General features: G+C 36.4%; 1 protein-coding gene across 2 annotated transcripts in view; it reads right to left on the bottom strand.

Annotated features, from left to right (window-relative positions):
* The window catches only part of DPH6 (diphthamine biosynthesis 6), a 167,313-nt gene that overhangs the window by 9,456 nt on the left and 133,470 nt on the right, over positions 1-24,387 (bottom strand). For both annotated transcript variants that reach the window (XM_036843777.1, XM_036843776.1), the window contains exons 6-7: positions 22,885-22,946; positions 174-268 (exon numbers count right to left, since the gene is read on the bottom strand). In XM_036843777.1, the coding sequence (XP_036699672.1) occupies positions 174-268; positions 22,885-22,946 (157 nt within the window). The remainder of the gene's footprint in view (positions 1-173; positions 269-22,884; positions 22,947-24,387) is intronic.

Genomic DNA, 24,387 nt, shown 5'->3' with positions numbered 1-24,387 from the left:
TGTATTGATTTAGGTATTCAGACGACTTCACTGGTATTAAACAAATTGAGTGTTTGTGAACTTGGAGGACATGTTCTATTTCTCTTAACAAAAGTTGCCTCCAGCTTAATGTTACGTTGCTTCCATCACTTAAATTTGAGGAAGGGGAAGAAAATGCTGAAATGATATCTTACACAATTATTTTCTTCTTAAATAGAGGGCAATCCAAAGTGAACGTTTCATACTCTCCACCTTCTCCACAAACATGGACTCCGTACTTCTTAGAAAGCTGAAAATAGGGAAAAAAAAGAAAAAGAAAAAGAAAGAAACAGGAATCTTAAAATTAGTTAGCAAAAATGCTCACTTAACTTATTTTGTCCTAAAAAATATCCATGCCAGAAACTTTAATTCCAAAATAGATTGTGAGCTACAGGAAAATAACTGTATACTTCTGCTTAAAATATGGGTTTAAAACCATATGAAAAATGTTATCATAAAGCATAGCATTTTTAATAATCACCAAACCCTTATAAAAAGATGTAAGGGACCAACATTTTTGTGTAGAATGAGAAAGCTTAAAGATTACTATAAAGTTTAGGAATGCCACTAGCTTTAGCTTCAAAGGGAGGCTAAGGAGGAAAGATACTAATTACGTAGTAAATGAGAATATATGCAGCCAAACTGTGCTTTTCCCTGCCCTTTGACCTATATGTAGAAGGGGAAAAAATGTTGTGTTTAGAGCATTTCTCAGAGACACAGAGAATGTAATCTAAGGCCTTTCCTTGGGCCTGGGCACACAAAGAAGTCATAAACATGGTTATTATGCTTAAGGTTATTATTAATAGTAAAGTTCCAAGTTCCAACGCTGCAGACAAGCCCTAGGAAAGTATAACTCCCAGAAAGGTTGGGATAGCTTATAATGTTGTCTGATTAAACCTGAAATTAAAACAAAAAAATAAGCAAAGAAACAAAAAAATTCCCCGTGCTTTGCACTGAATATAAGCTGTGTTATTTAAATGATCCTGATACTGAGAGTACAATCATCTCTTATTTGGTTGGTACATGGCTGGAATCAGTGCTGGGGAGCACTCTCACTGGCTGTGCCACAGAATCTTTCTGCTCTTGTGCGGAGGCTTTATCACTATGATTCCATCTCCTTCATTCTGAACTTCATAGCTTTCCCTGCTTACAGTCTCTCCCAGCCCAAAGTCCTCACAGCCCAAAGGAAGAGCGACTCCACTGATGTTCTCTGTTACTGCCAGTGCTGGGACTGTGGCCTAAGTCTTCGGTTTTACCCGCATAGTTACACATTTATTTATTTGGTTATTTTTGTGGTTGTGCTACCATTCCAAATCCATTACATTTCAACTATTGACTACGTGCCCTTCGGGATTTAAAGCACACATCTATGAAAATTCTACTACTCCCTCTAAGGATCAACAGTAATGTGGATGACCTGTAAAGCCAAACAGCAAGAGAAGTGAAGGAAAGAAAATGGGGTGGCATTTTCTATAAGAACTCACAAGAGCAAAGTAGATAAATGAAGTAGGGAATCAGCAAGGCAGAATTACGGCAGCTGGTCCTTATAAGAGCAGATAACAGGAATACATTACTGTAGTAAACCAAATTAAATTCATGTCTGCTTTGCAATAAAAAATGTAGGAATAATAATGGGATGTGGATTTCAGGGGTGTTTCCTTGTTCTGTCAGCTGGTGCCTGACCCCTTCTGTGCTGATCTCCCTTCACTGGTCTTCCCATTCTAGCAACTGTCTACCAAGTGAACCTTCTACTCTCACCTTTATGGACAGTCTCCTTACGTGGGAGTATACCTTAACAATCACTGGCTTCTTTTTATTAGAAAATGTTTCATTGAAGCTTTGCAAAATTTCTATAATCTACCACCAAAGAATAACTGGATTTTTTAAAATTAAAGTTGGCATGGCTGTTATCCTACTGATATCCTTCTATTAGTCCCTAGTAAAAATAATGCAAGCTGCTATGTTAATCCAACACAGTACCAGGAAATCTAAAATATGGATGCATCCAGTGATATTTCCAGTTCACGTAAAATATTTCCATAATATTCATCCAATCAGTTCTTCAACAAATATTTATTGAACAGTGATTATTTGGCAGGCCTTGCGAGATGAAAAAGATCCAAAAGTAAACAAGACAATGTCCCTGGTCTCTGGAAGCTTCCTAAATATACTGCACCTTATATTTTAATACCACAATATGATGAAATAGTGATGTCACTTCTATAAATAATATGTGCAATCTCTTCTCCTCACTACTACTGGTTCACCAGCATGGACACAGATTCCAAGTCAAGAAATTTGGGTGAAGAGCCCAGTGGTTTTTATGGCTGATGAACCAAGTAGTCTGTGAATCCTTAGAATGTCTTTTGCAGCCCCTCTAAACTCTACTAGCTTCAAGCTCTAGTAGATGCAAGTATTTAGAAAATTCGATCTTTATTGGCTGACTTTTAGCCAGTTCCAAGTCCCTTTGATGTCCTGAGAGGCCTCAAGAAGCAAAGTTTATGCTAGCCACTTTCTTTAAGCCACTTTCTTTATCTAAGACATAGCACCCTGTTAGAAATCAACATCCTGGTAGCACAAAAGCATGATGTATGCATGTGATAAAAAAAGGGTCAGTTTAGGTAAGTAGAGAATCCAGATGTGTACATTCCAGAGACATATTTGTGGTACACAACATTCAATTTACTTTTCTAAAACATGTAGGCCACTGTTACTCATATCTACACTATTCACAGAAAGTAGCAACTTTATTCTAACATGTTTCAGGTCTGTGTTTGGGTTTCAACTCAAAATTAGCATTATTGTATGCCAGCACTTAATCACTCCAAATACAGTTTTTGCAGTTCACTTTGGTAAGTTTCTCTGTCAATTTCATTGTAATTGAAAATACTAAATAGGTAACAGTTTTTCTAAGGTTTAGTTTCTCGCTGAATTATCATGATTCTTTCCATAATTTAAGTACAAACGATAGCAATCTATATTGAAAAATAAAAAATATTTTTCATATTGCTATTTGACCATTAAGGTCTAATGTCCATTAATGATTAAAACATCGTTAAATAGTTTCAGTTAGTATATAAAAAGTGGAAGTAGACAGTTGTTATCACTGTAACACCAAAAATATGCCAGATAGGCTACAAAACCATGCCTTTGTGCTTTACCTACAGAGATCCGAGAATGCAAAGAAGTCTGGATGAACTAACTTCAGATCAGGGTAAGCCTTTCCTAGATGAGTGAAGATCCATGGTCACTTTCCTAATGGGGGAACAGACAGAGTAGAAGCAAACCTCCATAGATGAGGGACGTCTATCAGTGTATACAAAAAGCCAAACTCTTACGGCCATCTGTGGACCTCTGTGATGGATTATTAGAGTCCTGAGGAGACCCAGGGAGTGTGTACAGCCTGCCAGTTCTTTTTCACAGTCTTAACTAAGTGTACACAGTAGCTACATGCAGAGAGCTAGGGCCAGGGCAGAAAAGGGGAGAGAGATCCCTTTGAGAACACCTGCCCATCAAGTCTTTTCTACTGAACTTTCACTGTACCAAGGACTGGTGACAGGGCAGGAAGACAGAGAGATTTCAGCCAAGACTTGGAAAGCCAGAGAGGAGGCAGGGAAAGGCCAAGAGCAGTAAGCCCTTGAAAAGGCACAAAACACTGGTAGCAGGACTTTAAAGCAGGGGGACGGGGTAGGGGGGGAGAAGGAGAGAGAGATCTCTAGACTCACTGGAGCACAGATCACATGCCCTGATAAAGGGAGAGACCTTATCCTGCTTTCAAAACATTTCAAACAAGTAGCAAACTGAAACAACTCAAACCAGACCCAGCTCAACTGGAGATTAGACTAAAGAGAATAAACATCACAAACTAGCTGTCAGACAGAGGAAGGGGTGTGACTTTTCTGGAGTGAATATTTACTTCAGTCGCTACTGTTCTTTTTTATTCAATATCTACTATAATATATATAAAACAAATTAGATGAACAGTGAAAAAGTTAAAAATGTGACCTGTAATCAAGAGAAAAACAAACAAAACAGAAACAGACCCACACATTAACCAAATGTTGAACCCAGTAGATAAGGACTTTAAACATAACTACTATAAATACATTAAAGATTTACTGGAAAAGATAGACAAAATTTACGAACAGAGAGTAATTTTAGCACAGTTGGAAAACTAGGGATAGACAGCTGTAGGTTCATATTCTAGCTCCAATACTTACTGAGTACTGGACCCAGGATGAATTGCTTAAATTCTCTGAATTTCCATTTCCCTAGGTAATACCTGCCCTTCGGGGGATGTTGTATTAGAAGGTATAATACATACAAAGCTTTTAACCCAGTGCCTAGTGCACAGGAAGCAGTCGACATATGTTATCTTTTCTCTATTAATTTGCCATTCCCTTGGACCTTCTACTCTTTACCTATATACTCCCCTCTTTGAGGACCATGACCCCTACTATATCTTTTACCTCTACTGCAAATGGCTCTTGAAGCGAAAACCCTAGCCATCAACCCCTCTCCCATGTATTTGCTCCCCCCATAACAAACGTTTATTGAGTGTTTTACTTGGGAGCATTGTTGTCTTACTTCAACATGAATAAAACACAGTTCTTTATTTTTTCCCCAAAACCTTCTCTCCCTGCTCAATTTCTGTTCAATCAAGCTTAAAATACTGGAGTAGAACTTAATTCCTTCCTTTCCTTCTGCCACACAGCCTACATTTTAAAATTTTCATGAATTCATTTACTGAATCTACAAATATTCACTCAGTACTTATTACGTGCCAGATGCTCTTCTATACATTAGGCATATGGCAGTGAATGAGAAAATGTACGCACTCCCTTCCATTCTAACATCCTTACTGATCACTTTGCACTTGAACTATTACAATAAACTCTTGTCTCTTCCTGCTTTATATTCACCCCTCCCAATCTACCCTACATGTTATCAACACACTAACTTTCCTTAACAATATGAGATGGCATTCATCCACTCAAAAACTTTTGGTGTTTGACTATTGCCTATTCAATGGAAATCAAGCTCTGTAAACTGAGAGTCAAAGACTTCAGCCATTTGGTCCCATCATTCACAAGAATACCAAGACATAAAGCTAATACACTGAATGGGAAAATAAAGTAAAATAAAGATTCAAAAGAATCTTGACTGGCTGAAAAAAACCCCAGAAGATTAAATCTTAAAAAGTGAAATATAATGTGATAAACATAAACCCCAACAGGCAATTTCCTTCTCTTCAACTTATAGAAATCACTCTTATTACTGCCTGTGGGATTGTCCTCTGCTGCCTTGTGACATATTTCTGTATTGCATTACTATGTACCCCTTGAATTTAAATGTTTCTCATGAGACTATAAGTTTCTAAATTTCTTAAACCCTCTCATAATTTTTTCCTAGTAGTGTGTAGCACATAGTACACAATGACCAAATAGCTGTCTTATCTGTGGTCCGGATACCCTGTATACTCCCAGAAAAGGGTCCAATTGGCATGTACTGACAGTTCTAGTTTCAGACAGAAAGTAAGCCATTCCCAAACAGAATTATCAAGTAAAAGGGAGGAGTGATACCGAGCAGGGCCCTGTGGGCCCTCTGAGCACAAAGCCTTTCTGTGTCTCCCATTTCTGTGATTACAGGAAGTAGCCTTCATTCAGCCTCCAGAACCTTCCCTGAGTTCCAACATACAGATTCAAGCAGTTGTTAATTAGGGAAGGGAGGGGATATGAGACAAGGGAGAAACAAAACAGTCAAGAGAAACAATAGTGCAGCCTTGGTGCAAGGTCCTGGTTCCCCATCAAAGGATACACACAATAATATCTTTGAGCTGTTTTGCAGATACTGAAACCCCCTCCAGGTGGGAGAAAGTTAACGGTTAACGATGGTATGCTGCCCACAAGCATGTAGACCCCAGACCAGTTGGAACCTGAAGGTTGATGAGGCTGACTCCTACTTACCTTACCACCAACCCATCAGAAGAATGTCCATGAGCTGATCACACCCTCTTTGAACCATTACTATAAAACTTCTCACTATCCTCTCCAAGTTGGGACACATAGTTTTTCGAGGCAGGAGCCTGCTGTGTCTCCCTTTGTCTGGCAAAGTAATAAAGCTATCCTTTTCTACTTCACCCAAATCTCTGTCTCCGAGATTTGATTCGGCACCAGTGTACAGAGAAGCTGAGCTTTCGGCATCAGGAGAAAGTTACTAATTGCTTTTTCTATATCGTTAGAAATAGGATAAAAATTTTCTATTTTTGGAACTCTAAAACTGGATAAAATTTACACATGGTTGTCAATGTTTTTCTTATCTCATTACCCACTGAATCAGGGATGTCACTATCTTTCCCCCTGTCTTTAACCATTTGGGGAATGTTATATAGAAAAAGATTCACATCAGATGGCCATTGGATATGATTAATACACCTGTTATTTTGTCTGACATCAGTCAAACTGGTCCCATTCTTTGTATAAATACAAAGGTATAAAGCTAACACAATCAATAAAATAAAATAAAATTTCAAAAGGATCTTGACCAGCTGAAAAGAAATATGTTGCTGTTTTCTAACCAGTTAAATTATTTTTGATAAAATAATAAGATCATTTTTTACTTATTTCACATTATAATTTCCATTGTATAAAAGTATATTCCTTGCTTCACATATATCTAAATTGTGCTGTGTTCTCCTTCGGATAAAATTTTTATGGAAGGTGAACATTAATTTTCCAACTAACTATTGTTAAGATAAGCTTTCTAAAACACATTTTGAACAGATGTGGCTGACTTGGGTCATTTCATGGCTTATAAGAATGCCTTGGAGTCTGAGCATTTAAAAAGTGAATTCCTAGTAAATGAAAAGGAAATTACTTATATGATTCTATTTTTTCTGGCACATTTATTCATACAGATAAATATTCATATTCATAATAACTCCATTTGAACTCTACTAATTACTGAACTGAAGAGGTTATGGGCATCATGATTTCCCTGTTTAATTTTTTTATCCCTTTGAAAGACTGTAATAACCATAATTGTGAGAATTTCTTATTAAATCAAGATATTTCTTCTTTTAAACCTACCTCATTTGCTGTTACTAATCTTAAAACTGACAAAAAAAAGAAAGGGCCAAATGAAACTGCACTTCCCTCATCCCTCCTACCACCTAAAGAAAACCATGAGGTTTAAAAAACTCACCACAATTTCATTTTATAAATGATGTATTTAACATACAAAATAATTTCATGCTGCATATATTCATTCATAGCATTTATTAAAGAAGTATTTATTGAATGGTCTACAGTAGGTCTGGCATTGTTTTAAGTGCTGGGGATAACAATAGGAGCAGACATAAATTCTGCATAAAACAGCTTACTGTCTGGAGGTACAGACATAAAGTTAAACAAGCAATTACAATAAAAGGTAGGGATTGCTTTGGTGGATGCATGAGATGCAGTGGGAATATAAAGCAGGGGACCTAACTGGAAGGAACTCAAAAGGCTTCTCAAAGAATCTGAAGGATGAGTTAACCAGGAAAGTCTGGAGAGAGAGAGGGAAAGAGAAAGAGGGAGAGGGAGAGGGGAGAGAGAGAGAGAAGGCAGGAGAGAAGAAAACTGTTCCAGAAGGAACAGCATGTGTTAAGTCCCAGAGCACACGATGGGTACTAGAAATTGAAGTAAGTTTGGCATAGCTGAAACATAACTAGACGAGTAATAGTGGAGAGGTGAGGCTGAAAAACTAGAAAGAGGACAGATGTTATGGGGCTTCATATGCCATGCTAAGTTATTATCCTCAGGTCATTGAGAATCCATAGGGATGTTTTAAACAGAAAACTGACCTGATCTCATTTGTCTTTTAGAAACATCATTCTGGCTGCACAGTGGAGAATGGGCTGGAGGGCAGAAAGTCAAGAAGCAGAAAGAACTGAGAAGCTGCTGGAGGAATCTCGGCAGGAGGTAAAGCTTTCCTGAACTGGAGAAGTAGCAGTGAGGATGGAGAGGAGAGGGCAGATATTTTGAGAGAGATTTTCTAGGCTGAAATAAGTGACTGGAGAAGTGAAGAAAGTTTAAAAAAAGTAAGAAAAATTCCCAGCTTTCTGCATTGGGAAACTGGATGGATGGTGGTCCTGTTTCCTGGATTTTAGTATAAGTAGCAATGTGCTGGGACACTGTCTAATGACCTTATCTTTTTCAAATTTTATGTAGCATGTGATACAACTGATGTCTCAAATCTTTGTGATTATTTTCCTTAGGCTTCCATGTTACTGTATTTTCTAAGTTATTGCTAGGCTTCTCCAACTCCTTTCCCTCCTGCTGCTCCTAAATTATAAGTAGCCCTCATGATTCTCTCTATAGTCTTCTTTATCAATTTATTCCCTCGGATAGCTTATGCAGTCCACGGGTTCAACCATCACCTTTATGTTATTCTGCTGCTGCAAACACAAACACTGTCACTACTAATTAAAGACAATTTGCTTTATGCCTTAAAGTTAAGAAAATGATGAAATTATCTTATTTAATCTTCAAAATGCCTTTTAAGAATAAAAAAGAGCATAGGCTCTGAAATCAGATAGACTTAAAGCATAAATTCCAGTTCTGCAACTTCCCAGCTCTGTGACTTTGGAAAAGTAACTCACCCTCTAAGTGATTCCTCATCTGTAAAATGTAAACATTAGTAGTAGCAACATCATAGGCTTGTTAGATGGTTAAATAAAATAATGCATAAAAAGCACTTAGCACAGAGTATGGCACTTAGTAAATACACAGCTTAACTATAAAAGTAGGTAAAGCACGTATGGTAGTGAGGCACGGTGAAAGCAGCATTGCATAATTGATTAAAAGCAGTAGCTCTGGAGACACACTGCCCTTGGTTCAAATCCTAGCTCTGTCACTTTGTAGCTACGTGATCTTAGGTCATGCAAACTCTCAGAGCCTCAGATTACTGATCTGTACAATGGAGATGACAACAGCATCTACCTCATAGGAATGCTGTTTTCAGTAATAAAACCATGTGAAAAAAAAGTCTAATATACTACACAGCACATAATATATACTCAATGAAATGGCTACTAATTTTATTTTCTTCCTTTTCCAGAGGTGAAAACTAGGTTGATTTGCAAAGGTTATATAGCTTAGAACTAAACAAACCCAGAATTTAAAGTTGTGTCCTGACTCTGATAAATAACAAACCTTAGTCTTTAGCCTGAACATCTCAATTGTGTGCCAACCTCATAGTTTAAAAACATATGCCTTTGGTTTACATGTTATAATTTAAAACTCAGTATGTTTAAGACCAAGCTTATCATGTTCTTTCTCAACCCTGTTCTCCTCTGCAAAAATGTGTGCTTCTAATTTCCCCAATCATTACGTGTGTATTAATCTTTGATTCTTCCTTTTCCAGCTTCTGGCCATTTGGTGCTAATTTCTTTTTCATTCTTCCAACAAAATCTTTCTTTTAGTTTTGTTCTCTCTCTCCATCCCTACTGTCAGTGGTTTCATGCTCTAAGCCCTCACACCTGTTTCCTATAAGAGCACCTTAGACTTTTTTTCATTTCCAATTTCTTCTACTCCCAATCCATGAATACTACTGACAGACTAAATTTCCTGAGATATATTTTAGTAATATAAATCCCTGTTGATGAGCTTTCTATATCTTGCTATTTCTTATCCCAAATTGCTTGGTCCATCTCTCAAGGCCCTTTATGATTGGGTCCTAAATTCCCACCTCACCTTTTTCTTATTAATCTACCAATACCAACTCTTAGTTTCATTTAAACCAAGTTCCTCATTGTCCCTGCATGTCTTCTCGCCAAAGAATCTTCTTCATATTGATTCACTTTGTTGTTACCACCCATGTAAATTTCATCCATCCTTCAGACCAGTTTAAGTGCTGAGGCTTCCATGACATCGCCTTCAGCTACTCTAGGTCATGTGGTCATCTTCCAACTCTTAGGTCCCAATTACATTTATAGTAAATACCAATTTGGCTTTATCTGATCCAAGTTATTAGGGTCCTCCCCTCATTTACAAAACTCTAAGTTCCATGAAAAATAACTCTTTGACTTACTTTGTACCCCTTATAGAAGCCAGCATAGAACTGAGCACATAAGAAGGCCTTACAAATACTTATCACTCAGTTCTATTAGTACCACATGACACTGGCAGTTAAGAGTTCTTCTATAAAACACAGTCAGAGAAATGTGAGGGACAGGTTCAAGGTCATATATTAGAACAGCCACTAACTATGGAGGACCTTCACCTCTTCTCTTTAACTACAGCTATTAATGGGCACTACTGCCAGATCAAATTCCTTAAACTACACCTTTCAGAATTTTAGTCCCTTCCTCTAACTCCTGCAGTTAGTCCTCATTGTTTAGATAATTAAATCCGCACTTCAGTATTCAAAATCTCTCACGATATGGTTTTGACTTCTTTTTTCAGCTTCCTCTCCCAGTACTCAAAATATACTCCAAACAGTTCAGCCAGTCAAAAATCCTATCCATTCTTAAAGTCCAGTATGGCGGTCAATTTATCTCTGAATTTACTCAGAATTCTCTCAACAACATACAATTTTCTTTGAAATTCTATGGTACATATTTTTTACTTTTTTTAAGAGTACATTTTAATACACCTTGTAATTTATATTTATAATAGTCACTGGACTCAACCATAAAATTCCACATATCCTTCCAACTCAGTTATGTTCAAAATTCAAAATCTCCTCTCAAGGAAGTTCTACCTCCTCTTGACTTTCAAGGTCAGTTAAAGGTGTTCTTTTCCATAAAGTTAGCAGTGCAGGGAACAAGGCTTAAAATTCTGTCTCTCTCTCCCACATTATCAAATCAACTTTAGTGAAATTCCCTTTATCTTTTGCTTTTTAAGTGATAGGTAGCTGGGATTGTAAACTGCTCTTTTGTCAAACCCATAAGGAAGACAAGTTAATTCATATAAAACAGAACTTGAAACAGAGCTTTAAGCTTGAAATCAGCATTGCACATATCTGGCTTTAGCTCTTATAGCACCTAGCTGAGTGGTATACTCCTTAGTCAGTACATATCTACTTACCTTTGACTCAAGGCTAGAAGTCCAATTTCCCAATTCTATGTGAATAGTTCTGGAAAAAGCAACCAATTCTATATATTCACAATTTTTATATAATATGGTTTCATTCTTCCATTTAGCAGACAACTTTTTCTTGGATGATCTTAAGAAATCTCTTGATTAAAGAGTAACGGCTGCTGGTAAAGACAGTGGATTGAATCCATGTATCTACTCCCACCCCCTTCTAAAACCTTCATGGGAGGTATTTCATAAAATGGCATAAACACAAAAAGATGCAGAAAAGCAGAGGGCAAGTGACAGGATCAATAAATTTAATAGAACCAAGAACACTGGATCCTAGGCCGACCGACAGTGGAGAATGCGAAGGACCAAACCAACTTACACAGTAAGATAACTCCTTCCTCTAAAACAATAAGGTACTGAGTTGGTGGCACTGGGTACCTCTGGAAGTAAAGGGAAAATGTGAAAAGGACACCAGAATAAGAAGGGTTGATTGGCAGTGTGTTTAACAAGCAGTCAGATCCCCAGATCCTTTCGCTCTAGGCTGGCAACTGCCTCTCCTCCACCCTGACAGAACACTGAAGGTTTATTCTCTGCAGAGGGTGAGACAGAGGAACTAGCCTGGGAGAAAAGAGACACAGCTGAGGGCAGAGGTACTATAATAAAAGCAGAGGGATTCAGTTAATGTATGCACACAAGATTCTGAGACCTCTAGTCATTTTCCGTGTTCAACTCCCAGAAAACAAAACAAACAAACAAAAAAACCTGCAGCATGTGTTCACTTCAAGAGCAGACTGGAGAATCCTCTTCTTTGAAATCTAACTAGCTCAGATTAAATGACCTAGATATACTTCCCTATAGTGAAACTCAAGGTCACAAAGCTCCATCCATACACTTAGTGCTTACCACAAAAATTTTGGGTCCCTACTCTTAAATATGAGTAGAACACCAAAGATTAGCAGAAACATCTCTAAAATGAAAGTTAGAGACCAAAGTAAACAATGGAGAAAAAGGACTATGCAGGAGAGAAGAAAAATTATAATAAGGATAAAGTATTATAGATTTAAAAAAGAACATTCAGAGAACAAAAATAAGCTCTTAGAAATTAAAAATAAGATATGAAAAAACTCAATTAAAAATTTTGAAGGTAAAATTGAGAAAGTCTCCCAGAAAGGGGAAAAATGATGTAGGTAAAAATTAAAAGAGAAAAGTTAGAAATTAAAGAAACATCTAAATAATAGGAATTCAAAGAAGCAAAAACAAAGGGGAGGTAAACACCAGTGAAGTAATTCAAGGACGTTTCCCAGAACTGAAATTTTCAAGCTGAAAATTCTACCTGTCTCAGCACAATGGATATAAATATGCACACCCAAGACACAGCACATAAGACTTTAAAATTCTTGGGGCAACAGAAATATCTTACATACTCTTACAGAGAGATGGAGAGAGAAATAAATAAGGTTGCATACAAATAGTCAGGAATTAGAATGACTTTAGGCTTCTCAACAGCATATACCAAGCTGCAAGGGAATGAAGCAATACTATCAAGATCCAGGAGGGAAAATATTCCAAAAATAGAATTTACGACCTGCTGAAGAACCAATCAAATGCAAGGAAAGAATGAAGACATTTATAGATATGCAGTGTCTCAAAACTCTTACCTCCTGTGGACCATTTATTAAAATCTTATAGAGAATGCGCTTCACAAAAATGAGAATAAAACAAAGAAAAAGGAAGACGCTGGATCCAGGAAATGAGGGCTTCAACAAAGAAGAAAGGTAAAGGGGTCTCCAGGATTATGAGGAGATGATAGGATGACAGCCTTGTAACATAGAAGGAAACTGGCCCAGATTACATACAGGTCAGAGGGCCCTGGAAAAGACTTCAGGAGGAGGAAACTGAAAAACTACTTAACATGTCTGAACATCTGGCTAAGAGACTAGAAAATTGGCAGTGAGTACACCACTGAATTAGTGATTGGTACATGGAATACTAAATAAGTGAGTAAAACAAGACAATTATTAATTCAAATGAAAAAATAAGAAGTTGTACAGGAAAGATTTATTACCAGAGTTTATTATCTAACTCAGCTGTGTTTTGAATTTTCATAGTTATTGTAATTTAAACACTGACTATTCATCCAACTGGAATTGCAGTATAACTGTATGGGAAGATGGAATGAGGGAAAGAGTACACATATGTGATGGAGGCAAAGGGAGTAAAGATAACTAAATCTGTATAATCTAGAGTGAGAAGTCAACAAATAGTTCTAGAATTGGGGGAAATCATGAAGTAATACATAGACATGGAGGTAAAAATCAACTATAAGAGATGAAAGTAAGATGGTGAAATGAGTGAGAGGCAGGAAAGACTCAGAGGGTTGCTTCCCATAGCAAAGTTTGAAGGACCACTTGAGAGTATTAACTTTGACAAACATTGTAAAATATCACAGAATAGGAATACTCTTAACAAACATTTAAATAACAGTCCAAAACTTTTAAAATTTGATGTAATTTTTATATTAAAATTCATCTCCTTTTTTTGAACAGCGAGAAAATAATCCTGGGGGAAAAAAGCACAAAAGATAAAATGATTTTTGACTCCATTGGTCAGATGATAATTTTAGGAACCTGTAGGAATTTAAGAATCAATGACTAAAATGATTCCATAGTTAATTTAGAGTAATAAATGTATAAACCTTGAAGTTGTTGTATTTTTTGACCCAGAAATTACATTCCTAGGGATTTATCTAAAGAAAGTAATAATCAGAAATGTACATGAAGATTTACTAGGAAAGATAATAATCACAAAGTTATTTATAATAATTTAAAAATAAATAACATTATTTATAATAATTTAGAAAGAAATATTCCCAACAAGAGATAACTTGTTAAATTCACTATGCTATATTCATATGCAGAATATAAATATGATGGAATCTACACAGCCATTAATTAATGTATTTTCAAATAGATTTAGTTATGTGGGAAAATAAACACAGCATAGTATTAGGAGAAAAAAAGGAAACAAACTGTATGTATAGTTGAACCAAATTATGTAAATACAATATGTACAAGTATTTAATGACATGAGCTTGTGTGTACAATGAACACTGTGTGTACAATAAAACAACATGGAATACACCAACATGTTAGCAGCGTGCATCATGGGGCAGAAGAACTATGCTTTTTATTTGCTACCCTATACTTTTATTCATTCAGCACTTTGCTGCCATTCGCACATTGAATATATTTGTTTAACTGTAAATCTGTAGTTTGTAAGGTGTGCCTACCACGTTTTAACTAAAAGCTCTCCTGGGAATGGACATCCATGCTGCCTCCAACAACCCCAACCCAACACCATCAAAACTAACCCTGCAAAGGACCAGTCTCACTCATGTCCCCTTAGGGACTGATAGGAGAATTGCTTCGTCAAGGAGCATAGGGACATTTAATCTAGGTATTACACTATTGCCCTCTAGAATGGTAGTACCTGTCTACATTCTTAGAGGGGTTCTATAAATCCCCACCTGTCAACAACTGTCATTATCCAGCTTTCGCATTTTTGCCAAACTGGTAAAAGTAACATCCCACTGTTGCTTTAATTTGTATTTCTCTGATACTAAATCAGTTTGAGCATCTCTTCCGTCTGTATTAGGTTTTAAGACATTCTCTTCTGTATAGTGGTTCTCCATAGCTTTTGCCATTTTTCTGTTAGGATTGCTGCCTCACATGTTGATATATGCCAGTTAAAAATCCCTTGAGAGTTTTAAATATGACCCCAATTATAGTGTCTACCCAGTTCTCTGTGTATTTTGTAAGGCAGAAAAGTTTCCAAATTTTTCTTTAGTAATGGCAAATTTTACTCGTAATAGTAAACACTGCTAACATTGCTAACATTTAACATTATAAATTTTACTCATAATAGTAAACATTGCTAACATTTAACATTGCCAGATGCTGAGCTAAGCACTTTATATATCATATCATTGTTATTACTTCCATTTTATATATGGGAAACTAACTAGATCAACGTTTCAGGTAAGCAGTAGAGTCAGGGGTAGGATTCACACCTGGGCTCCTAGGTACAGAGGTAACTTGCTGATTGCTATCCCACACTGCCTCTTACCCTATGGGATCTGAATGAACTATGAAAGGACTCTTGCCCAAAGGTATCATCTTCTCTCCACAACTCCTGCCACCAACTTCTCTGTAATTCTCACAATTAAATATTAATTCCTGCATGGGAAAACATTATAATATGCAAAAATTCCCTAACTTAAAAATATGAACCCTTGAATATAGCAATATATTCAAAGATTAATATATTAGCAAAATTGACATTACGGTTAATAAGTCACGTCAACCCACATTACACAGTACATAAAAAGTGGCTCAGTTGGGCTTCCCTGGTGGCACAGTGGTTGAGAATCTGCCTGCCAATGCAGGGGACACAGGTTTGAGCCCTGGTCTGGGAAGATCCCACACGCCGCGGAGCAACTGGGCCCGTGAGCCACAATTGCTGAGCCTGCGCGTCTGGAGCCTGTGCTCCGCAAGAAGAGAGGCCGCGATAGTGAGAGGCCCCCGCTTGCCACAACTGGAGAAAGCCCTCGCACAGAAACGAAGACCCAACACAGCCATAAATAAATAAAATTAAAAAAAAAAAAAAAGTGGCTCAGGGGATCTGAGGCAGGTAAACACACTGGGTTCCTCTACCTAACATCTTTCTCTCCCACCCCCTGCAAGTTCAAAGGTTGTCTGTTTTCTCCCCTTCTTTTGGATTCCTTGACTATTCATGAGAGTTGTGCCAACAAGTTGAAAAATGAACACGTGGTTGATCTTTAAAATCACTTAATGAGGTTAATCACATTATTCATAAAGATAAGGAGATACAGGCATTCCTTAAAATCTGATTTGTCTTAGACAATGATGCAGAAGATGAGAGTCCTAGATAATAAGTTAAAAAAAAACATACTTTCTAAATTCAGAAAGAAGCTAGAGCTTGACAAATGACTCATTCACTTTTATATTAGAATCACTGTACTATGTGTACATCAGGCAATTGACTGAGTCTCCTTTATGAGCGTATGCAAAACTGAAAGGAAACAAAAAGAGAGCAAAAAACCTGGGCAGTCTGAATTAAAATGTGGATTGTGTCAGATAACTGTTGTGAATGAGCTGAGAAACAAATTTCTAACTGTATAAATATTAAGTACTCACTTTACAGAAAATCCACATACACAGATTAGACTACGCAGAAGCCAGAGAAAAAGACACTCAGATTGCTTTGCATAATTTTCTATAACTATCAGGGAAAAGAATTCCTGTTCAAAATGTACAACTATCCATTTATATTCACCCCTCCCTTTTAGAGCAATTTTAAACCATCCTGAGAAGCTACTTGTCAAAATCAGCAAAAATAATCACAGCAAAGCCCTAAAATCTCTTCAAACGCTGCTTCTGTTCTTTCCTTTCTCTCTTCCACTCCTGCAACACCAATTACATGTATGATAAACTTCTCTTCCTTACATCTCATATTCTTGTCTCTATTTCCATTCTATTCTCTCTGTGCTTCAGGTTGGATATTTTACATTGCCCTATCTTCCAGTTCTTTAATTGCCTATACAACTGTATCTAATCTATGGGTAAACTCATGTATTGTGTTCTTAGTTTTAGGTTTTGTATTTTTAAGTTCCAGAATTCTATTTGATTATTTTATATAGCTTTCAAATATCCCGTAAAATAGTTCATCTTCTCACCCAATGCCACAGTCATTTTAAAGTCTACATCTGATAATTTGGTTAAATAGATATCCTCTGGGACTGTTTCTATTTTGTGTTTTTTTCTTAGTTTCAGTTATCTTCTCAGGTCTCCTGATATGCTTGGTAATTTTTGATTGCCTGCTGAAAACTGTATGTGAGATATTTTAAATCTAAGGCTCTGAATCACGTTATTTTTCTCCAGAGAGAAATAGGCAGTAAGAGTAGGATCAGATCACTTTAATTCACTCTAGGATTGACACGATTCAAAGTTGGATATAAGCATTTGCAAGGGCTGCACTATTTCTGGTTTGCCTTTATTCCTAAGTTAGAGTCCATGTAGGAATACAGCTGAAAACTTGGAGGGTTAAGCAGGTCCATTCCACTTTGGTTTGCCCTGAATTCTAATTTTTGTCTCCCTAGCCCTATGAAGCTGCTGAAAGTCCAAGTCAGCTTCACAGCTGGAGTTTTCTCCTCAGCTTCTTGGCACTTCTGTAGCATTTTTGAATTAGAAGAAGAGGCAATGCTCAGGGCTTCCATCCTCTCTAGAATTCTGGCCCCTCAAATTATTTCAGTTTTTGTAACTCTCTAATGCCTTCCAACATTAATTTGTTTTAATTTCATAGCACTTTTATAGTTGTTTGAATTGGGAGAGTTGATCTCATGCAAGTTATTCCACCATAACTGGAAATGGATTTCTTAAGTATCTATTAAAATTAAAAACATATATACTTTTGACCCAGCATGTCCATTCTAGAATTTTATCCTATAGATAAACTCATACATGCCCAAAATTATATGTAATGTTCATTCTAGCATTATTTGTAATAGCAAGACATGAAAGGAATCAATAAAGAATAAAATCTATCAATAAAGAACAGGTTTTATGTGTATGTAATAGAACACAATGATGTAGAAACAAATGACCTGAATTTTCATGTGTTAAAATGGAAGATGGAGACTAATGTGCATAGTATACTCCAATTTAGGCTAAAGTGGATAAACACATGCATATATTTTTTACATATGCAAAAATGTTTTTGACAAGATACCCTAGAGCAGAAAAGAGTTGCTGCTCTGGCAAAGGACAGAAAAACTGGAGCTTGGAGTCAGTGGAATATTTTTCACTATATTTTATAGTATTTGAATTTTTGTTTTTACATATTACATGCCTTAACTTTATAATAAACATTAAGAGAAAAATATTATATAGCATGAGAAGTGCTACATACCAGGAGGCAAAGAGGAAAATGGCAGGCTCAAAAAAGGCTTATTTAAGCAAGACAACCTCACAGTATTGAACTCTGAATTTGGACTTCAAGGACAAATTGAATTTAGTAGAGTGAAGGAGAGAGAAAGCATGCAGAGAAGGCGAGTAGAACATGGAGGTATGAGGGGATGCTCACTTTAGGGAAATCATCAACTATTCAAAGCTGATGAAGGATAGGGTAGATGCAGGAGATTGTATATCTTACAAGCTTCACTCTTCCTCATGGACAGATTGTGCTGTGTTAGAAGTTATGCATATACATGTATCTATTCCTTGGTGGTCCAGAGGTTAAGACTCCGCACTCCCACTGCAGGGGGCACGGGTTTGATCCCTGGTCAGAGAACAAGATCCCCATGCTGCATGGCATGGCAAAAAAAAAAAAAAAAAAGAACACATGTCTTAGGCATAGAAAGATGATGGAGAAATAGGCTTAACTGTCATAAGAATAAAATTGGTAGTTGAAGTCACATAGGTATTTAATATCACCACAGGAGGAAGGCTGTGGATAGAACCACAATATATAAGGGGTGGAATATAATCGGAAGCCCCAAGAGGAAGCTAAGAAAGTACTCAGAAATTCAGGAGTGAGTGGAAGGCATACACTCCAAGAGATTAATTCCTTCGGGTAAAATGGAGAAAACTTTATGGGAAAACTGGTGAGCATCTGAGACTGATAGGCGGTCAAAGGACAGAGAAAGTGAAAAGGAGTAAGGTCCCAGTGGAGTAAGAAATATCAGGAGGTCCAAGGGAACAGGAGTAGAAATCAGTCCAAGAGACCAGAGCATAAGATTCCTCGATGTGGGAGGAGAGGGTGGTAAATATCAGCCTAGGGAAGTAGGTTAAAACCAGATAAAAGAGGGCCTTAAAGTATATACTAAGCAGTTTGGACTTTGTTCTATAGCGAATGGGAGTCATCAAAAGCTTTAGAGCAAGGAGTGACAGGTTCATAAGTGAGTCACATGCTAATCTTTCATTTCCATAAATGAATGTTTGATTTGCATAAAATAAATAAAATTCTGCTTTATATCTCTCCCTCCCAACACACAAACAAGGCATACACTCTTTCAGAGAAATCTAGAAAGATAGGACCTGAAGTATGTTGCTGGTATTGAGGAACTAGAAGATTATACATTCGATCATTGTGTCAAAATTACCTTGTGCTTATTTAAAGGTCAAATTACTGGTCCTTCAGCACTGAAATTTCTTGGAATGGGAAAAGAGTATAGGCATTTTTAACAAGGTCCCCAGTTTTCCTCTCAGGTCTGAAAACAGCAATAGCAGATTGTAAACTCCTCAAGAACAAGGATCTTGTTTACTTAATTCGTCATGTATATTTAGTGCTCACCACAGCATCTGTCACATAACAGGTCCTCAATAAATGTTAAATAATTTAAAGACGAGAGCGATGAATGGACAGACAGAACAAACGAATGAAAGAACTAAAGAACTCATGTTTTTGCCAAAATCTTGGTAATATTATTGGAGCTTACATTCTAGTGGAGTAAGGAGAGAGGCAACAGAAAATATACATGTAAACAGATAAACAAAATAATTTGAGGAGACCTACTTTAGCTGGGGTAGTCAGGGAGAGCTTTTGAGCTGAGGAAGTAGCATTTGAGCTGTCACATTATGAGAAAGCATTAACCATGTGATGGTCTGAGGGAAAAAAAACCTCAAGCAGAGGAAAGTCTTAAGGAGAAAAAGGGTAAATAAAGTGTGCTTAAGTAATAAAAGAGGCATATGTGGCTATGGCTCAGTGAGTGAGTTAGAGACTGGGAGAAAACCAGACTGAAAAGATTGATAAAATGCTCATCATACAGGGTCTCAGTGGTTGTGATCTCACAGGAGTCTGGATGTTATTCTAATTGAAATGAAAAACCACTGAAACTTTAAACAAAATAGTTATATCTGATTTACCCTTAAAAAAAAATCACTCTGGCATCTGTATGAATAATGGATCATAGCAGGGCAATGACAGAAGCAAGCAGACCAGTTGGGGGTTGATGGAGTATCCCAGATAAGAGATGATTATGGTCTGGTGGTAGCAGCAGAGGCAGTGAGAAGTGCTTGGATTTGGAATATATTCTGGAGATAGAATAGACAAGATCATGTTAATGGGTTGGATAGAGTGGGTGAGGGAGAGGGGTGTAAAGAATTTGGATTTTAGCCTGTAGGCAATGGGGACTCATTTAAAGTTTTGAAGTGAGTGACACAATTACAGTAGAATATATTCGAACAATGATCTTGAGGCAGTAGCAAAATAAATTCTTTGAGAAATAAAATGGAAAGTAGAGGCAAATTTGGAAGTATCAGTAATACTCTAGGCTTGAAGTGACAGGCATCTGAATTAAGGTGATGACAAAGGGAACGGCAAGAAGTGATGGATATAAAGGCCACAATCAAGTTTGTAGAGATTTAATTTGCAGTGCCTTTGGGCACTAGAATTTAGCAGAGAAATCTAGGCTAGAAATATTTGGGAGTTATCAGAATAGAGCTAGTAATGAAAGCCATGTGAGTGACTGAGATCACTCAGGAAAAGTCTGTAGACTGAAAATGGGGACTAGAATAGGAACTAGCAAAAGAGACTAAGAGTGTCCAGAAGCAAAGGAGAAAAACTAGGAGAGTGTGGCATCATGAATGTCGGTACAAGCATTTCAAGAAGAAATGTTTATAACTGTCAAATAAGGACTGAGAAGTGTCTGCTGGGTTTGGTAAAACTGGAGATCATGGGTGGTCTTGATCAGAGCTGTACCCATTTAGAGGTGGAAAAAGAAGTAAGATGCTAGGTATATGAGGCATCTGAGACGTGAAGAAGTACTATGAATACAGATAACACTTCTGAAATTTTTGGTTTTGAAGCAAAGAATAAAGAGAAGTGGCTAGAGAAGTAACTAGAGTAGAGGGAGCGAATCTTTAGGATGGGAGAGATGGTGGCATGTTTCAACAGTGATGTGAAGGAGACCATAAAGAGAGAGAGGAGGAAGATACTGGAGGGGGAGGGTTGATTGCAAGGTCTCTAAGAAGGCAGATGCTAATGGGATCTAGAGCACAGAGAGTGGATTAGCCATAGACAGGATGAAGGACACTTCTCGCCGTCACAGCAAGCAAGGATAGGTGTAAGTGCGCATCAGTTAGAAGGAGTGGTGCTCAGAGGTGGAGGGATTCCCAGGATGATGATTTCTATTTTTTCTGTGAAGGAAGAAACAAGTCATCCTCTCATTGTGAGGAGAAAATATGAAGGGGTTTGAAACTTGAGGAGCGGAGAAGGAATAAAATGACCACTATAGAGAATGGGTAGATTATTTTTCTAATGAAATGTAAGATAGCCAGGTCATGTGAGGAACTTGCTGAAGTTGAATAAAATAATTTCTGCATTTTTGTGTTTAAACATATATGATAACATATAGGTTAATTCACAATCAACATCATGGCAATCCTGAAACTTTACTTAACCTTTTCTACAAAGAATCTCTACATGCTTGAAACCTGAACTCACTTCAAATTTTAGAAGCAGCTTACAAAAGCTCTTTTGCCAAAGCTCCAGTCTCCCATTTCTGAAGTTCTCTTTCTTTCACCCTCATAAATTTAATTTCATTATTTATCTACATTGTTTTTGCAGAAACAAAATTTAGTCTGATGGTAGTGAACAGATGTGAACATAGATATGTTGGCCACAGAACAAACTGCTGTGAGAAGAGTCCTATCAGAAGGGCATGGAAAGCAATCATGTCCATTAGATAGACTTAAATAAATGACACCAAATTGTCTAGAAATCAAATATAATTTGTCACAATTATATAAGCATTGCATTTTAATTTTAATCGTTACTATTTCCCTGGCACATATTAGATGCTTAATAATGCTTAATAAAAGAAGGAATTAGCATTTTAGGGATTTCTAAGCATTTGGTACATATTGATAAGCCATAAAATAATCAAATACAAATAAGTCTGAAAGAAAATGTGAAATCTATACAGTTAGTGAAGAGCACACCTGCTAACAGTTCATATCACAGCAATGGTATTAACAATGTCCAGAGACAATTCTGATGAAGAACATGGGAGGGAAAAATGATAATAGAGGAGTTCACTTCTGTCACAGAAGTAGGGTGATTTTCTTTTTTCTACCATGATTGTAAAATAAAAAAACATTCTAATAATTACACTATTCTAGATAATTTAGCATTGCCATACTAATCATAACATTTGACCCCAATTCTAATAAAATATAATACAGTTAATAGAAAAGAGTAAAAATAACAAAACCTTTCTTTAATATTTAGAACACATTCAGGATTTGACAATGATAAGGGTTAAACAATTGTAATTTGAAGCCTTGGGATAATTTATTTACTACTCTGCAAATTAATTTCCCAATTGGTAAAAAAGAAGAGGTTATATTAGATAATCTCTAAAGGAAGTTTCCACTCACATTTCTGATGGAAATGCACCTGATCAGGTACTGATGGAGACTATCAGGTACTGTATAGTACATAACAATGTCGATTTTAATAAAAGTAAACTTCTTGACAGAACAATTTCCTTTTAGGTATAGCTTACTTACTCTTTCAGTGAGCTCAACGAGCTGATATAACTTTTGTAATTAATTTAAAACATACTTTCATATCCACTAGAGGTTTAATTTTTTCATAAAACTGTATCATCAATGTATCTGAGTTTTTCTAAAAATTGATTGTATAATCATTATATCATGGCATTGTTTATTTTCCTGCTTTAGATGCCTATATTTTGAGAAATAGTATAAATTCTTACCTCTAAGAGATAAGGCTCCATTTGGTCCAGGGTTTTTCCAAGATGCTTATCTGGATCTAAACCTGCCAAGAAAGGTTAAATTTTTTTTTAGATAACGATTAAAATGGAGGTTTAAAGACACGTTTCCCTTCCCTTGGCTCCTCCTTGCCTAGGAAACCAGTGTATGTATATTTTAAGGCAAAATGTAACTTACTAGTATTTACTTTTCTATTCCCCTTGGGTAACTGGTTTTCTTGCTCCTGAAAAATAAGTTTCATTCCAATTCATTTCAATTGCACTTCATCTACTACCAGACACATTGTTTCAATCCCTTTTTCATTTTTGAGGAATTGTAATTAGGATGGAAAAAAAAAGTATTTCAAAGATATGAAATTTAAATCCTTGGTATTTTAATTATTACTATTTTTTTTTACTCATGGACAACAGCGAGAATTTTCTGACATTTCTATTTTATCTGTTTCAAACTTCTTATTTGGAGAATAAAAGTAGAAAATAAAAGAGCGGTAAACTGTATCCTTATATAATTAATTCACTTAGTAGCATATGGACACAAACAATTGTATTACCAAATTAAATGACAGCTCATTTCAATGACCACTTGTGTGACAGCGTTTTCCAAGAAAAAATAGAAACACTCTGAAAAATCATTATAGTACCAATAGCATTTGCATAATCTCTGATAAAGATGTTTAACTGATATAATAGCAGAGTTTATGTGGGTGATGGGGTATAGGTAGACTACTGTGGACAACAGGAACTCTTCCCACATTCCAAAACTAACCTGCCAGGAAAAAAATCACATGCTGCAAGTCAGCTATGAAAGGAATGAATTCATTTTAGATATTTACATCCATAATACATGTATTAGCTTAGGTTCATTTAAATAGGCTATTTTTATTTATTATTGGTTTAAACCAATCAGCTTATTAATTATACAAACTGAGTAATAATTTTCTTTTTCTAGTCAAATGCCTTCTTTGTAACATGGTATTTCTTATAATCACATACAGAATAATAAAAGGGAAGTCAGATAAAGATTAAGGATTCTTCTCCTACTGATATTAAATTACATTAATCCCAAAGGAAACAACTCAGACTACTAGCACTAAATGGATTATTTGACTCCTTTCACAGCAGTCTTATTCTCAAGATGCATTCATTAAAATCAAAATTTCAATTGGCTGGGTAAACACTTGATGAACTAATTGTTGACTTTGTCCAGTTCCTTTATTCCTGTCACCCTTGCAACCTTTGCAATTCAATGTTTAAAATGAGTAAGTAAATAAAATATTTGAGACAAGCACCTATGTAATCACCACCCAGATTTAATAAGCATTAACATCTTGCCCTATTTCCTCCACAACTTTTTTTAAGCACCACCAACATAATAGAATCTCACTGTATATCTACCCTTAATCAATCTATTTTCCCTAGCCTTCAGTCTTTTGAAGTTGGTATGTTATTTCCCAGCTATGCTTTTATAATTTTATTACAAATGTACAT

The sequence above is a fragment of the Balaenoptera musculus genome, chromosome 2 (genome assembly GCF_009873245.2).
Source record: "Balaenoptera musculus isolate JJ_BM4_2016_0621 chromosome 2, mBalMus1.pri.v3, whole genome shotgun sequence".
Taxonomy (NCBI): Eukaryota; Metazoa; Chordata; class Mammalia; order Artiodactyla; family Balaenopteridae; genus Balaenoptera; species Balaenoptera musculus.
The sequence above is the reverse complement of the archived record's forward strand: the minus strand, read 5'-3'. Positions and strand labels throughout refer to the sequence as shown.